Raw genomic sequence first — 13,580 nt, 5'->3', positions numbered from 1 at the left:
GCCGGCAGGACTAGTCTGGGGATCCGAAATTTGTGTTATTATTAGGTTTATACGGGGGAACAAAACGTGTTTGAAGATAACCGGTAGGATGGAAGCTTCGAACCTCATATCTACTTCAAACGAAAAAAACGTGACAGATACATAAAGCTGTACCAGGAGCCAATGGCGCCACTGCCGGCGATCACTTCGCCAGTGCAGCATTTCCAGAATCGAGCACAATGTCTACCCAAATTGCAGCCCGTATTTGCGGCTGTGTATGCGGTTACGCAAATTTTCCTTCAGTACAAGGGGAGATATATCTCCCTGGGAGCATGACCGTCCCAAGAAAATAAGTTAGAACGAGTGACTGGAGTCAGGGTTACCCCGTGGCTAGGAAGGTTCTGGTCATTCTAATATCTGCCCATTGTACTAGGAAAGCTCAATTGGGCACGCATATCAACCCTGATATTGGTTCTCTTTTCGTTCATCTCTTGGGTACTATTCTAAATGAACATCGAGGTAATGCGACATTGACGTTGGGCTACCACTACGCCGCTTGAAGTTCCAACCCCTGCGTCGAAGCCATTGACCGATGCCTTCCTGTTCGCGAGCCAGATTGAATCCATGAAGTATTCCGACATGCGAGACTTTCACTGGTGTGGGGAATAGATAGCAAGTATGGCGGTGAATCCCCAAGACACCAAGGTGTTTATTAATAAGACTCAGCAGAGAGTTTCAGCTCGCATAGAGAAGCTTAGTATAATAGCTACATTAACGGGGAAATCATGAACAGTTGATCCTCGGCCAGATTGAACTTCATCTCAAGCTCCTCCAGTGATCTAGATGTTGACAAATCAGAGACGAGATAATTCGCTGACTTCCGCAGCCTGTTTGTTCCCCGCAATCGGACTCTTCGCCGGTTCGCCGCAACTCCGACCTGTGGACCACACATTAATCCCTTTCAATGAGCTTCATAGATAAATAGGACCTGCCCGGCGATTTTCTCGGTTGATTGATGTGCAACGAAGCAGTCCTTGTGTTCTGACCACCCCAACCATGGACCCCACCAACCCCGCCAAGTATATCGACTTCCCCGTCCTTCCTGACGACGCAAAACATGCCGATGGCAGTCCAGCATTGAACCGTCACTCTACACACATCACCCGCGGCCATGATTTCCCCGGTGCGAAGGTGCGTTCCAGGTCTTGAGTCTCCTGTAATCACCAATCTGACTGCTTCAAATCATAGGCCATGCTATACGCTGCCGGCGTTCCTGACAAGGAATCCATGGCTAAAAGTCCCCACGTTGGAATTGCATCAGTCTGGTGGGAGGGGAACCCCTGCAACATGCATCTAATGGACCTTGCTGCGACTGCGAAAAAAGCGATATCTGATCGGGGAATGATCGGATGGCAATACAACACCATTGGAGTTAGCGATGCGATCTCAATGGGCAGCGAAGGTATGTCTTGTGGTAGCCGGTGCAATAGTATAATGGACAATCAGTTCTGACTCTGACTCAGGTATGCGGTTTTCGCTTCAATCCCGTGAAATTATAGCCGACAGTGTCGAGACTGTTACCTGTGCTCAGTACCACGATGCCTGCATTGCTATCCCGGGCTGTGACAAGAACATGCCAGGTGTAGTAATGGGCATGGCTAGACACAACCGGCCATCTATAATGATCTACGGTGGGACGATACAGAAAGGTTATTCTGAGACGCTTCGTAAACATGTCAGCGTTTCCACGTGCTTCGAAGCCGCAGGCGCGTACGCATATGATACCCTGCGCCAACCAGATGATGGAGGCGATACCAGCAAAACAAAGGATGAGATCATGGATGACCTAGAAAAACATGCTTGTCCTAGCGCGGGTGCATGCGGAGGCATGTTCACCGCGAATACGATGGCCACTGCAATCGAATCTATGGGATTGTCCCTACCGGGATCGTCATCAACGCCTGCGTCGTCGCCGTCCAAGATGCGAGAATGCGTCAAGGCAGCCGACGCCATCAAAATCTGCCTCGAAAAGAATATCCGACCCCGCGACTTGCTCACCAAGAGATCGTTTGAGAACGCATTGGTAATAACCATGGCTCTAGGGGGGTCCACCAACGGAGTGCTGCATTTTCTCGGAATGGCGGGAACCGCTGGAGTTAACCTCACGTTGGATGATATCCAAAGAGTCAGTAACAAGATCCCCTTCATTGCAGACCTTTCTCCCAGCGGGCGGTACTACATGGCCGATCTATACGAGATTGGCGGAATTCCCTCTGTTCAGAAGCTCCTCATCGCAGCAGGCCTAATGGATGGTGATATCCCGACCATCACAGGCAAAACTCTGGCCGAAAACGTGGCCTCACATCCATCACTACCCCAAGACCAAGTTATAATCCGACCCCTAAGCAACCCCATCAAATCAACCGGACATCTCCAAATCCTAAAAGGTAACCTCGCCCCCGGTGGCGCTGTCGCCAAAATCACAGGAAAAGAGGGGACCAAATTCACCGGCAAAGCACGCGTCTTTAACAAAGAACACGAACTCAATGACGCCCTCACACAAGGCAAGATCCCGCGCGGCGAGAACCTCGTTCTCATCGTTCGCTATGAAGGACCCAAGGGTGGGCCGGGCATGCCCGAGCAACTCAAAGCCAGCGCGGCGCTCATGGGAGCGAAACTCACTAACATCGCACTCATCACTGACGGGCGATACTCCGGCGCCTCGCATGGCTTCATTGTTGGCCACATCGTGCCGGAGGCCGCGGTGGGAGGTCCAATTGCTGCTGTACAGGATGGGGATTTGGTCACCATCAATGCAGAGCGGAATGAACTCAGCATGGATGTTTCAGATGAGGAAATTCAGCGGCGATTGAAGGAGTGGAAGCCACCCGTGCCGAATGTTACTCGTGGTGTGCTGGCGAAGTATAGGCAGTTGGTTGGGGATGCTTCGTCTGGTGCTATGACGGATCTATTTTGATTGAATTGATGGCGAGTTAGTTTGGTTAGTTAGCTAGCGCCGTAACCATGCCTATCAATGGACCTGCGAATCCGCAGCAGATAGAGGTCTGCAAGCGGTTCATCCTATATCTGACAGAGACTTAGAATCGAGAAGCTTCATTAAATGAGTATATACAGAATGCACTCAATATTCCGAAGTCAGGCGGTACCGGCAGGCAGCATGCTCCGCCACACGGTTTACAGTGTTAGTGTTTGCTTTGTAACTTCCACATTTCATTCTCTCAGCAACTCCACTTCCACTGCTCTCCAGCCAGTCTCGTATATCTTCTAAAGATGTCTTTTATCTAAAACCATTTCAAGCTCTTATCTACATTGGGTCTTGGAACTACCAGTAGTGCCCTGAAGATGGCGAAAAGATCCGCCAACCCCTCTTCTGTCTCAAGCTCTGAAGCTTCAAACGCCAAAAAGCAAAGCCTGTTCCTTCACCTTCTCGCTCGCTACCAGCAAGCAGTGATTCTATTCATAAAGTTGATCCCAGTCCAGCTTGCCCTGGGACAGTGAAAGCTAGACCACCTGCAAATCTAGAAAGGCCCCCCTCTGACTCGGAAGCATTTGCAGCGTCTGCCAAATTAAGAGCGGACAAGAGTCTTTCTCACGAGGAGGCATTCCTTGAGTTATTAACGTGCTACGACTTACCACTTGCGACATTATCCAGAATATCAGGTAATAAGACCTACCCAATCCCGGATTACAAACACGTTTAGCTTACACTGTTGCAGCGCAGAAGTTGGAGGTGTCTTTCTCAAATATCACATACAAACCAGTTGCACCACATGTCTGGCTGGACCCTAGTGCTGCTGGGGCTGATATGTTAGAGCTTGAGGTCTTTTTTTCACATATCCTAATCGTCTTTTTCAAGAGATATTAGCCAACCTAAGTCTAGCTGAGAAGAGTACGGACCGATGTTGAGTCACGACAACGAAGAGGCACGCTCAAGGTTCCTCTTATTCGTCAGTAACGGCTCGCTTTTCAAGCTCTTTTGGTCAGGCCATACTAATATGAAGCAGTTGTTCAATAGGATAATCGGCCTCTTTGGTAGTGCCATTACCAATAAACCTGGAGGGTTGCTAGAGAGCAAATTCTCTAAAAGAGGCCGCATTAAGCATGACTTTATCTCTGTTGGGTCGATCAGTATTGTATTCCTTGAAGTAAAGAAAGAACTCAGTACTGGCAAAGCGCGCTTGGATGTCATAGGCCAAGTGCTAGCTAAAAGCGCTAGTGAGTTTCAGTACTATCGTAAGTTACTTCTACTCACATTTCAAGCCTACGATTTTCGTCAATCAGAAGGAGGGCGAACCTAAGGGTAAATCTAGGTTTCTCATTTCGGTGAAGAAAAGTAAGTAGCCTGCCCTGCGTCTTTTTCCATACCCTGACAATATGGAATGCGAATGGATAATGGCCAACTCCAATAGCTACCGAACTCCTGTTTGATTGGTTTCTTATAGCATATATTAACGGCTTCCGCTCACTCGCACATCTTTCTGCCCGTCGTTTTCAAATGAAAAAGCAGGATTCCACAAATCAGTGGACAAATACTCTCTCTTCTGCTGAAAACGCTCTCCGGCTTCCCAGACAGGCAGATAACTGTTCAGAGAAGCGGGACTGGAGAAAAGCCCAAACCACGGCAAACGATGGGGTAGAAATGCTGAAAAAAGGTTGGAAAGGCTTATAACCAAAGCTATTTTCTATAATCATATTAACCCCTAATGTTGACAGTGTCTTTGAATTGCCATCCACGACAACTGACCATGAAGAGCTCACCAATGGATGTGATTGGCCCGTATATATGGAAGAGAGTCTGATCAAAGAGTTCGAAAGTGGCTGGGATATGGCATTTAGATGAACCGAGGCTTGGAGACATCTTACAGCTTGATAATTGCCCTTAGAATTGCTCCCCCACTTTTAGAACTACTCAAGCATGCTCCTGGTTTCAATATCCGAGCGATATCGCTGTTTTACCACGAAACCATCTCACTGCTAGCCTAGAATCCATATAGGAAACATTGTCTCGTCTAAGTTCGTGGATAATTGCCAGTGCGGAACTAAGAACGCCAATTTCCAGTACACGCGGTTCTTATCCAGGTTCTCTGATTCAGTCATGTAATGTTCAGGAGGCAGCTGGCTCTCATTATTACCGAGATTATCATTCTTGCCTGGGTACTCACTGCCGAGCTTCGGGTTGCTATTGGAGTCACTGTTAAACTGTTATCTGAAAGATCTGGCCCATAGCAGAGCTAGCATCGGTTGTCTATAATACCCAACTGGTCAAAAGCAACACGTATAATTGCGATAAACACATTCATTTTTACGTGGTCAGAATTTTGCATAATTGATCTTCGTGGTCTATGTAACGCTTAGTAATAATGAATATCATCATAATCTTATGTCTCAGGCCAAAACACGCTTAGGGTACGGCTAGTCCCGAACAGGCTAAGCGAGTAAGCACCAACTCACAATCAGCCGACTGTATTGTGTGCGTGCAATTTTCGATTGACTTGACCGACTCAACGAGACGACGCCCAACCCTCCTAACCTCGCCTTCCAACTCTCCGTACGCCTTCACTCTCCGAGGTCAAATTCGTCAAAATGGGCGGAGTTACGGTTCGCGATGTCGACGTAAGTTGTCATTTACCTGTTCTTTTTGCATCTTTACCCTGGCAACGGAAGTGGCATCAAGAGGGGGAAACGCAGTCAATCGATTACGGATCAAGGCACGAACGGACACGGCAAGGATCGAATGGATACGATAGCCTAATTGAGGGATTCGGTGGTTTCTATCAGCCGGGGGCATTAAGAAAATTTTGAATTGCGGAATTCGACTTGATCTGCGACGACGACGACCCCGACGACAGCAATAATACCGATATGAATTAAAAAAAAAAAAAAAAAAAAAAGAGAGAGAGAGAGAGAGAAACCGAATTTGCACAGGAAACGACCGTTGCCAGGGAAAAGAGCGAGCGATTACAGATTCGTCGAAGGGCGAAAGATCTGAATGTATGCTGATTTGATTCGATATAGGCGCAAAAGTTCATCACAGCCTACGCTGCTTTCCTGAAGCGTCAGGGCAAGCTCCCTATCCCTGGTTCGTCATCCTCGCTCCGAAATTTCGAGAGAATCGGTCCGCTAACTGTGCTGCTTAGGTTGGGTTGACACTGTCAAGACCTCCGCCTCCAACGAACTCCCTCCCCAGGACGCCGACTGGTACTACGTCCGCGCTGCCGCCGTCGCCCGTCACATCTACCTCCGCAAGACCGTCGGTGTTGGCCGCCTGCGCAAGGTTCACGGTTCTACCAAGAACCGTGGTGCCCGCCCCGCCCACCACGTTGACGCCTCCGGCTCTGTCGAGCGCAGGGTCCTCCAGTCCCTTGAGAAGATCGGTGTTCTCGAGCAGGACGAGGACAAGGGTGGCCGCCGCATCACCCAGTCCGGCCAGCGTGATCTTGACCGAATTGCCAAGACCACCGTTGACGAGGAGGAGTCGGATGACGAGTAAATTAGTGTCGGATTCTAAGCTAATGAAAAAGTCCTGACGTTCTACCTTTTTTTCCTCTTCCTTTTTTACCTCCCACCTCTATATCCACGGAAGAATCATTTCGACTTGAGGAGACCAGGGTGAAATAAAACAAGGGCTGGCTCTACGGCACAAGGAACAGGCGAAACGGAGCGGGTTGATGCTACTGAGAGGAATGAACTGAGCTCTAAATTTCTTATGTTTCATATTCCCATGTTCAATTGGAGGGCAATAAAAACACCCTAACACCCTGATGTTGACGTCTCCTGCGTATCCGTCGCTTGCACCTTGGTGTCGAGAATAGATCATGCGTAACGATATGGCTCAGTCATTTTCAGTATCCGGTCCGTCCAGTAGTACTCGTAAACCCATCCATCACCTTTGCATCTTTGATATCAAGAGCGCGAGCGCGCTCTATTTCTTCCCTGATTGAGCCGAGGGATCCTATATAACACCTTGTCAGCTACTTCACATCACATGGGTACCAGAAAGAAGTAATAAAAGGCTGACCAGATAGACCTGATAAAACTTCATCTTCCCCTCCTCCCCAAACACCACCCTCCCCGCCCACGGAACCTCAACTTGACCCTCTGGGTTTGCCCGCAGAGTATACTTCACCGTCCCGTAGAGCATGAGCTCATCATCTCCACCGAAGAAGACCTTAGTCGGCGTGTGCTTGCGCGACGCAACATGCGTCCAGAGGCCGTGGCGGAGTGTGCGGATTTCTATATCATCAATCGTTTATTAGCGAACCTTTTACACCTTCGTTGTAGGATTGCGTACCATCAGAGCCCTTGGCAGACTTGGGGCCCATAATCAGTGTTGCATCTTTTGTAAAAGAGTCGACGTATGCGTCGTGCTGAGACTCGTCGTCGCTGATGCGGTAGAAGGATTCCAGGAAGGAGATCAGTTTGTTGGAGGTATTAGGGGAGAGCGCGGGGGAGGAGGCTATGTTGTAGGACATATCGGCGGTTTGGATTCAGAACTTCGTTGCTTACTTCTTTGATATGATAGCTGGTTGATTATTTCGCTTTCTTTTTTTTTTTTTTTTTTGAGCTCCAAATAAGAGTAGAAATAACAATGCTGTGATGTCAGGGTAGATGGTCTATGGAGAAAGGTGTCGGGCCGATGGTGGTCACTATCCGATCAATATCGGATGAGGCGGACAGCCTCTTGCGATGCCTTAGGCGCAGTCAGGGCGTTGAGGTAGCTGTTTATATTCACATTAGCTATTCAAAGTAAAATGATCTTTTTAATCATGGCCTGCGTGGAGTTGCAAGGCACCGATTCTAACAAACTGGCTACAATAAAGACGGCATCCTATAACATATATGTCCAGTTAAAGCTCGGAAAGGGCCGCTTGACTTTTAATTTTATTTAAACGGTCGAACGAATGCAAATATCTAGTAATTGATCTCATTGTCTGGCAGAGCATAGCAGGCGAAAAGAGTAACCTAGAAAACTGTTGGTTCCTGCACTGGCCAGATACAGCAGCGTCAAAGCGCTTTAGACTTGTGACAGCCATAGCATTATGTGAGAGCTGACCTCAAATGCTTTTATCCTGTGAATTTGTCAAGGAGGAGTTGGTGGTGGGGTGATTCAGTTTTCGGATGCGAGATTCTGGGGTTCGGAAAGAACGTATATACGTCGTTCTAAAGGCAGCGTTGGATACCTGACTTCGGGTTTCTGGTAGAAGAGACTTATGTATTATTCTATGAGTTGTTTCTGAGATATGAATAGATGAATGGTACTCAATGCATTCGTTACACCTAGTGTCGACCGGTTGAAAGTCAAACATCCGCCTCGGCATCAACCATATCTATTACCCGGTGAAGCCTAATTCATTATTTCCCATTATAAACAATAGACAAGATATATGCTATCCTGGTAAGGGTAACGGTTCAATTCAGTATCTGAATCCGAGGGAAGTAACACGAAAGGTGCATAGTGCAGGCTCTACATGCATAATAATTGCCTTCTCCAGGAGTTGGGGTTAGGCTCCCCGGTAGTCGTCGTCCAGAACAGAGAGTTGCTAGATAAGGCAATGGCAACCGAGGGGGAGCACTCAACAATGTATTCAATACGAGCTTGCTGTTGGTTTGGCAGCTCAGCGTTACGCGAATGTGGTCAATCCTCAGTGGAAGAGACAGCTGCTGCTTTGGCGCCTATTATAAGGGCAAGGATAGAAAGCACTCCACGGCCAAGGCCTCGGTCGTGCAGTGAGCTCTTACCCCTCCTTCCCTTTGTTGATCTCTGCTGATGGACAGCAAAGCATAAGTTAGTATCCATTGGTCAGAAAAGTATCGAGGTACCGGGATGATCACCGGCTCTAGACTCACAGCCGGGAAGGCCGGCAGCTTACGGGCAGATACTGCGAAGACCTGCCCCCAGCAAGTTTGTATTGGAAAGTTGGTCCGAACTGTAAGCAGGTCGCGAGGAGCGACAACATCAAGGCCCGTCGGCTGTCAATGCTGGCTGCCCCGCCCCCACGCAGAAGTGAGGCTTGAGCACGCTTCCAAAGTTCCAAGGCTTCGGCGGCAGCAAGATAAAAAGGGACGAGCACAAGAAAGCGCCAATGAAAGCGGCAGCGTCATCGGAGCCTGTTCAAGAGGTTGGAGGGGCTATAATGCGCAGCCTTGGAGGTCCCGAGTTTACCCCGCCTCAAGACCGCAGGCTGACCGGGTCCGTTCTCGGGGGGATCAGTGGGTAAGCAGCAGTATCCTGCAGCAAGAGTTTCGTGGTAGCAATGAACTAGTAAGTCCTCGGAGAGATGGAAGAGGACGGAATGCGCAGGGAATCAGCAGTGCATGATTGGTCTGGGCCGGAATTGGAGCCCGGTGTGAAGTCGATACTCGATAATTCGATAATTCGATATACATTGGGGGAAAGTCCACAGGCGGACTTGCCCTAGCATCCACGTCATATTTGCATTGGGTGTGAAGGCTGAAGAGTAGCAGCAAGGGAAGAGCTGGGTGGGAGTGAAGACACGTGCGGGTGCTGCTGTTGCGGGATTGCATACCAAAGATCGCGTCCACCTTTCAGCCCACTTCCAGGCTTCCAGGCTTCAGGGCACGCCCACGAGCCCACGGGCCCAACGCGCTAACTCTGATATGTTCGTCATTGTGTCTGCAGCCCGGAACCAAGTGGGACATCTGGGACGATATTGTGGCTATTGCTCTGCGACGACATCATCTGGGCCTGGTTTTGACCTGGAAGTGGACGGGCCTCTGCACCAATACTCTGGAGCGCTGCATCAGTGTGCCTCGTCTGAGCGCGCATACAGAGCACCAGTTCCGTCTCCGGAGCAGTCGCGGTTCAGCGAGATACAACCAGATACAACGAGATACGGGGTCTGTGACAGAGCGCGGAGTTTATCGGGTTGTCTTTAAAGAGCGCTGGCCAATCGACTGGCCCACGCGCTGGCATAATTATCCCCCATTTCTGGCCCAGATTGCTGATAAGGCAACTAAAAATAATCCCTCAGGCAAATAATCTAATAACTAATAAACCCAATCCGTGTAATTAATCCAGCTGACGGCGGCCGCATTCCAGCGATCTTGACGATGATTGTCTGCCCGCAGTGCCTGCAACCGTGAGCGACCAGTCACCAGCTGCTCCTTGCCTCCTCCTTCCCCTTCCCCTCCTCTCTCTTCCTTCTCTTTTCCTTCGACCCAGCTCTTTTAATAGACAACTACTTCCAGTCCACATCTCGCTGTTCGCTGTTCGCTGTTCTACGATCATCAACGTCGAGACTCCGTCGCGTCCCTTATCTCTCGCACCCTAGCGCGTCGCATCGCATCGCATCTGCCCTAAGGTACTCAGATATACTTGCTCCGGGTGCTTTCTGCGTCTGCAAGCCTCAGCCCACCGCCATCTATCACATCTCGTGCGCTGTAAGTTTCCACTTGCTTCTTCTAGAACCCAATTTCCTGTTCTCCCATCCCTTGTTTGCTGTCTTCGCCCCCTACCAGTCAGCCTTAGTCATCTTTCTTCATTCGGCCAGTCGCCTCTGACTCATGTGATACCGCAGTTGTTTGAGCCACCAGCAGTCCAACAAAGGCTTCCTTCTTTTTCCTCTCAACATCACTCCATAATGGCTACTCAGACTCCCACTTCCAGCATCGCTATGGCCCTTGCCGGCAAGACGGCCTCTGTTGATATCCCTAAACCGCGATCCGGTCACCTTTCCGCTGCCCACGCCTCTCGCGCCGGACGCTCTAGCCTGCTCCCTACTCCTCCAAACTCCATCTCCCCTAACCTTGCCCCGCATGGATTCGGTGCTCGCGACGCCAGTCTTCTCCTGTCACCTCCCCTCGCCGCATCGCACGTCGACTCAGATATCGACCTTGGCGACGCCGCTGACCATGCGGACCATCATCAAAACAACGCGACTGGTCCCAGTCTTGAGGCCGCTGGGGCAATCACTCCAGGCATGCTAGCCAGGTATCATCTCCCTGAGATCTTGCTGCAACATGGCCCCTTGGCTATCCGCCATGTGATGGGCTACTTGACAACATCTGTCCCTGGTTTCTCGGGGATCCCCCCTGCGAAAGCTAGGAGATTGGTCGTTGCTGCCCTTGAAGGTCGGGGGAACGACGACAAAGGCAACGCGTCGTCGCGCGATGTCGTTTACGAGAAGGTTGGATGGGGCCGCTGGGATGCGCGGCGTCGCGGTGACCCGTCGCGCGACTCTCAGAGACACGAAATGTCGCCTCCCTCCAGCCTCTCCGATACATTCCAACGGAGTATGGTGATTCCTAGACGGGATAGCTTGCAGCCATATGGTTCGAGCGTGGCCGGTGAATCGGCTGTGTTCTCGTTTACCGAAACAGGATTCGGTGGACGCGAAGATATGCTCGAGCACGAAGCGGACAAAATGTCTCTAGATGGCATCGACCGCGACTACTGCTCTTCCTCCCCTGCTCCAGACGACGAAATTCAAGATGAAGACTGGGGCGAGGAAGATGTTACAGACGAGGAGGACTGGGCGCAGATAGGCGCAGCTGAGTTGCGCGCGCGCTCCATGAATGGAGGAGGTGGATTCGTGAACGGAAGACACCCGCCACCACTCCACGGCGGGGGACCCGCATCGTCTTCGCTCGCAAAATCGGCACCACGCGGTGTTCCCATTCAGCAGCTAGGCTTCTCTGTTCCCAACAGCCAGGAACGGGCTGCAGTCGAAGCTCTTTTGCGTCTTGGGTCTATGTAATACCAATTATCATTGGCGGCGTTTCGGAAGCAGGTTTATTCACTTCACCTGCGTCATTTTTAACCCCCTTTTTTTTTCTATTCACGGCTGGGCCTTTGTTCGACACATATATTTATGATTACACGACACTTAATAATCCAAAGACTGCCCCAGGCCGCCGAAAACAACTTCTGCTCGGCAGGCTCGAGGCTCTGGAAGCATTTGCATTGGGATTAGGAACTTGATTTGGTTGGAAATTCGGCGTTCGTCTTTTTCTTTTTTTTTTTTTAAAACATAACATGGATGTCCTCCCTTGGTTTCGTTTGTGACAAACAATGGCCCCTAGCGCAGGACAAGCTGAGGTCACCATTCCTTCTATATGAAACCGGGCATGCAGTAACCCCGGCTTTGGCTTATAATTATACTGCCTCATCACCACTCTGCCCTTTCCCTATTCTGTTGGGTTGGGTTTTTCCTTCGATGTTGTCTCGTGATTTTTGACAGGGTCAGAAATTACTATAGAGACTGCCGACTTCAACATATCGGATTACTAAATAGAGATTCTCAAACAAGCTATACATTTGATTCATATCATCACCAAGAGCTATTCCAGAGATATAATACATGTAAAAATACACCCTAATCTAGCAATACAAACGCCGTCCAATTCCAAACCCTTTCGTCCCACCTCCAATTCTAAACCCAACCTAGTATTTTTTTTATATGCGAAACACGAAAGCGCAATCCAATCCAAACAACCAATCCCATCAACCTGACATGGCCGTGAACCAAACCAAAGCGTAGGGCAATCATTTATCATGCGCCTCATTAATCCTCCTCCAAACTTCCGCCTCCACCTCCGCAAGCTTATTCCCCGCGCTCTGTAACCACGACTTAGTGCTCCCCCACAGTCCAGACTCAGAGTCTGGGTCTGCACCCATACCCGAACCTGTGCCGGACGTGTTATGCAGCGGGAGAGTCGTCGACCCCGCAACAGGCGGTGTATATACAGACCCGTAAGGGGTTGTCGTCGAGTTCGGATACTGTGGGTGTTGTGGCTGCGCTTGGACCTGTGTTGGGTTTGGCGAGTAGCTATAGCTGGACGGGTAGCTATAGCCCGAGCCTGGCTGGTAGCTGTAAGAGCTCGCCGTGCGAGGCGTTGGAGCCGGATTCGGGTTTATGTTGCCGGTGGTGTTTGCGGGACCTTGTGTCGCAGCACTAGTAGGAGCTGGGGGGTAGGTAGGCGCCGCGGTTATGGCTGGGGGGTTTGTCGAAGACGGCGGGGGTTGTTTTGGGTGTAGAGATTGGGTTGGTTCCGGTGCGGGCGTAGGCGCGATGCCGGACTTTGGTGCAGGCGCTGGAGGGGGTGGGTGAGCTTCAGGTTGAGCTTCGTCTTGCTGCTGGCGGTTCATTTCAGGAGCGGTTTCTTCTGCGGTAGCTGGGACAGGAACGGCTCCTGGCTGGGGAGGTGGTGGCGATGTAGACGATGTGGAAGGTGGAGGAGGAGCGGTGGTGGTGGGTGCTGGATCTCCTGGGAGGTTTCCTGGTGTAGGGAGAGTTGTCATGTCGCTGGATTGAGCTGTCGCGTAGATTGGAGAAAAGGAGGGAGCCGTCGCGGTTGATGCTGAGGTAGCGCTAGTAGGAGCAGCTGAGGGCAGGGCCTGAGGGATATCCATCTCGTCTGTATTTGACGAAACGGGGTTGGGGTTGTTATTTTCGGTAGCCATGATAGCTAGCTTTCTCAATAATTGATCTCAAGGCGCAGTCTAGAACCTAGATCAATCAAGGGATCACACAAAAGACACGACGTCATGGAACACGTGATAAAAAGAAAAACACGTGTTCCTTTACAACTACTAGCAAAGATCACTACGGAGCTGCGAG

General features: G+C 50.2%; 6 protein-coding genes across 6 annotated transcripts; 4 read left to right on the top strand and 2 right to left on the bottom strand.

Moving 5' to 3' along the window:
* Positions 1-1,035: 1,035 nt before the first annotated feature.
* ilv3B (putative mitochondrial dihydroxy acid dehydratase) lies at positions 1,036-2,956 on the top strand (the record flags this gene model as incomplete). The annotated part of the gene is made up of 3 exons (XM_040810368.1): positions 1,036-1,170; positions 1,228-1,441; positions 1,503-2,956. 3 exons carry the CDS (start codon positions 1,036-1,038, stop codon positions 2,954-2,956), a joined length of 1,803 nt encoding a protein of 600 aa, XP_040669869.1.
* A 771-nt stretch (positions 2,957-3,727) lies between these two features.
* On the top strand, positions 3,728-4,446 carry ASPVEDRAFT_770638 (uncharacterized protein). Its single transcript, XM_040816377.1, has 4 exons — positions 3,728-3,947; positions 4,005-4,215; positions 4,261-4,333; positions 4,410-4,446. Exons 1-3 carry the CDS (start codon positions 3,900-3,902, stop codon positions 4,296-4,298), a joined length of 297 nt encoding a protein of 98 aa, XP_040669868.1. The 5' UTR covers positions 3,728-3,899; the 3' UTR covers positions 4,299-4,333; positions 4,410-4,446.
* A 1,137-nt stretch (positions 4,447-5,583) lies between these two features.
* Positions 5,584-6,543, top strand: ASPVEDRAFT_196123 (40S ribosomal protein eS19; the record flags this gene model as incomplete). The annotated part of the gene is made up of 3 exons (XM_040809204.1): positions 5,584-5,613; positions 6,016-6,079; positions 6,138-6,543. 3 exons carry the CDS (start codon positions 5,584-5,586, stop codon positions 6,488-6,490), a joined length of 447 nt encoding a protein of 148 aa, XP_040669867.1. The 3' UTR covers positions 6,491-6,543.
* ASPVEDRAFT_43561 (uncharacterized protein) lies at positions 6,537-7,561 on the bottom strand. Its single transcript, XM_040812848.1, has 3 exons — positions 7,292-7,561; positions 7,019-7,233; positions 6,537-6,952 (listed from the first exon to the last, which is right to left on the bottom strand). Exons 1-3 carry the CDS (start codon positions 7,470-7,472, stop codon positions 6,923-6,925), a joined length of 426 nt encoding a protein of 141 aa, XP_040669866.1. The 5' UTR covers positions 7,473-7,561; the 3' UTR covers positions 6,537-6,922.
* Positions 7,562-10,249: 2,688 nt separating this feature from the next.
* On the top strand, positions 10,250-11,776 carry ASPVEDRAFT_770039 (uncharacterized protein). Its single transcript, XM_040816374.1, has one exon. The coding sequence runs from the start codon at positions 10,602-10,604 to the stop codon at positions 11,715-11,717; it is 1,116 nt and encodes a 371-aa protein (XP_040669865.1). The 5' UTR covers positions 10,250-10,601; the 3' UTR covers positions 11,718-11,776.
* Positions 11,777-12,505: 729 nt separating this feature from the next.
* Positions 12,506-13,423, bottom strand: ASPVEDRAFT_54332 (uncharacterized protein; the record flags this gene model as incomplete). Its single annotated transcript, XM_040814919.1, has 1 exon — positions 12,506-13,423. One exon carries the CDS (start codon positions 13,421-13,423, stop codon positions 12,506-12,508), a length of 918 nt encoding a protein of 305 aa, XP_040669864.1.
* Positions 13,424-13,580: the final 157 nt, after the last annotated feature.

This window comes from Aspergillus versicolor (assembly GCF_001890125.1).
Source record: "Aspergillus versicolor CBS 583.65 unplaced genomic scaffold ASPVEscaffold_7, whole genome shotgun sequence".
Lineage (NCBI taxonomy): Eukaryota > Fungi > Ascomycota > Eurotiomycetes > Eurotiales > Aspergillaceae > Aspergillus > Aspergillus versicolor.
This window is presented reverse-complemented; position numbering and strand designations above follow the sequence as displayed.

Excerpts from the sequence above, each read along its gene's own strand:
- ASPVEDRAFT_770039 (XM_040816374.1), top strand. The coding sequence starts at position 10,602 with ATGGCTACTCAGACTCCCACTTCCAGCATCGCTATGGCCCTTGCCGGC.
- ASPVEDRAFT_43561 (XM_040812848.1), bottom strand. The coding sequence starts at position 7,472 with ATGTCCTACAACATAGCCTCCTCCCCCGCGCTCTCCCCTAATACCTCC. Across the intron at positions 7,234-7,291 it reads GTCTGCCAAGGGCTCTGATG|AAATCCGCACACTCCGCCAC; the intron begins GTACGCAATCCT and ends TTGATGATATAG. Across the intron at positions 6,953-7,018 it reads AGTTTTATCAGGTCTATCTG|GATCCCTCGGCTCAATCAGG; the intron begins GTCAGCCTTTTA and ends GGTGTTATATAG.
- ASPVEDRAFT_770638 (XM_040816377.1), top strand. The coding sequence starts at position 3,900 with ATGTTGAGTCACGACAACGAAGAGGCACGCTCAAGGTTCCTCTTATTC. Across the intron at positions 3,948-4,004 it reads GCTCAAGGTTCCTCTTATTC|TTGTTCAATAGGATAATCGG; the intron begins GTCAGTAACGGC and ends AATATGAAGCAG. Across the intron at positions 4,216-4,260 it reads AGTGCTAGCTAAAAGCGCTA|CCTACGATTTTCGTCAATCA; the intron begins GTGAGTTTCAGT and ends TCACATTTCAAG.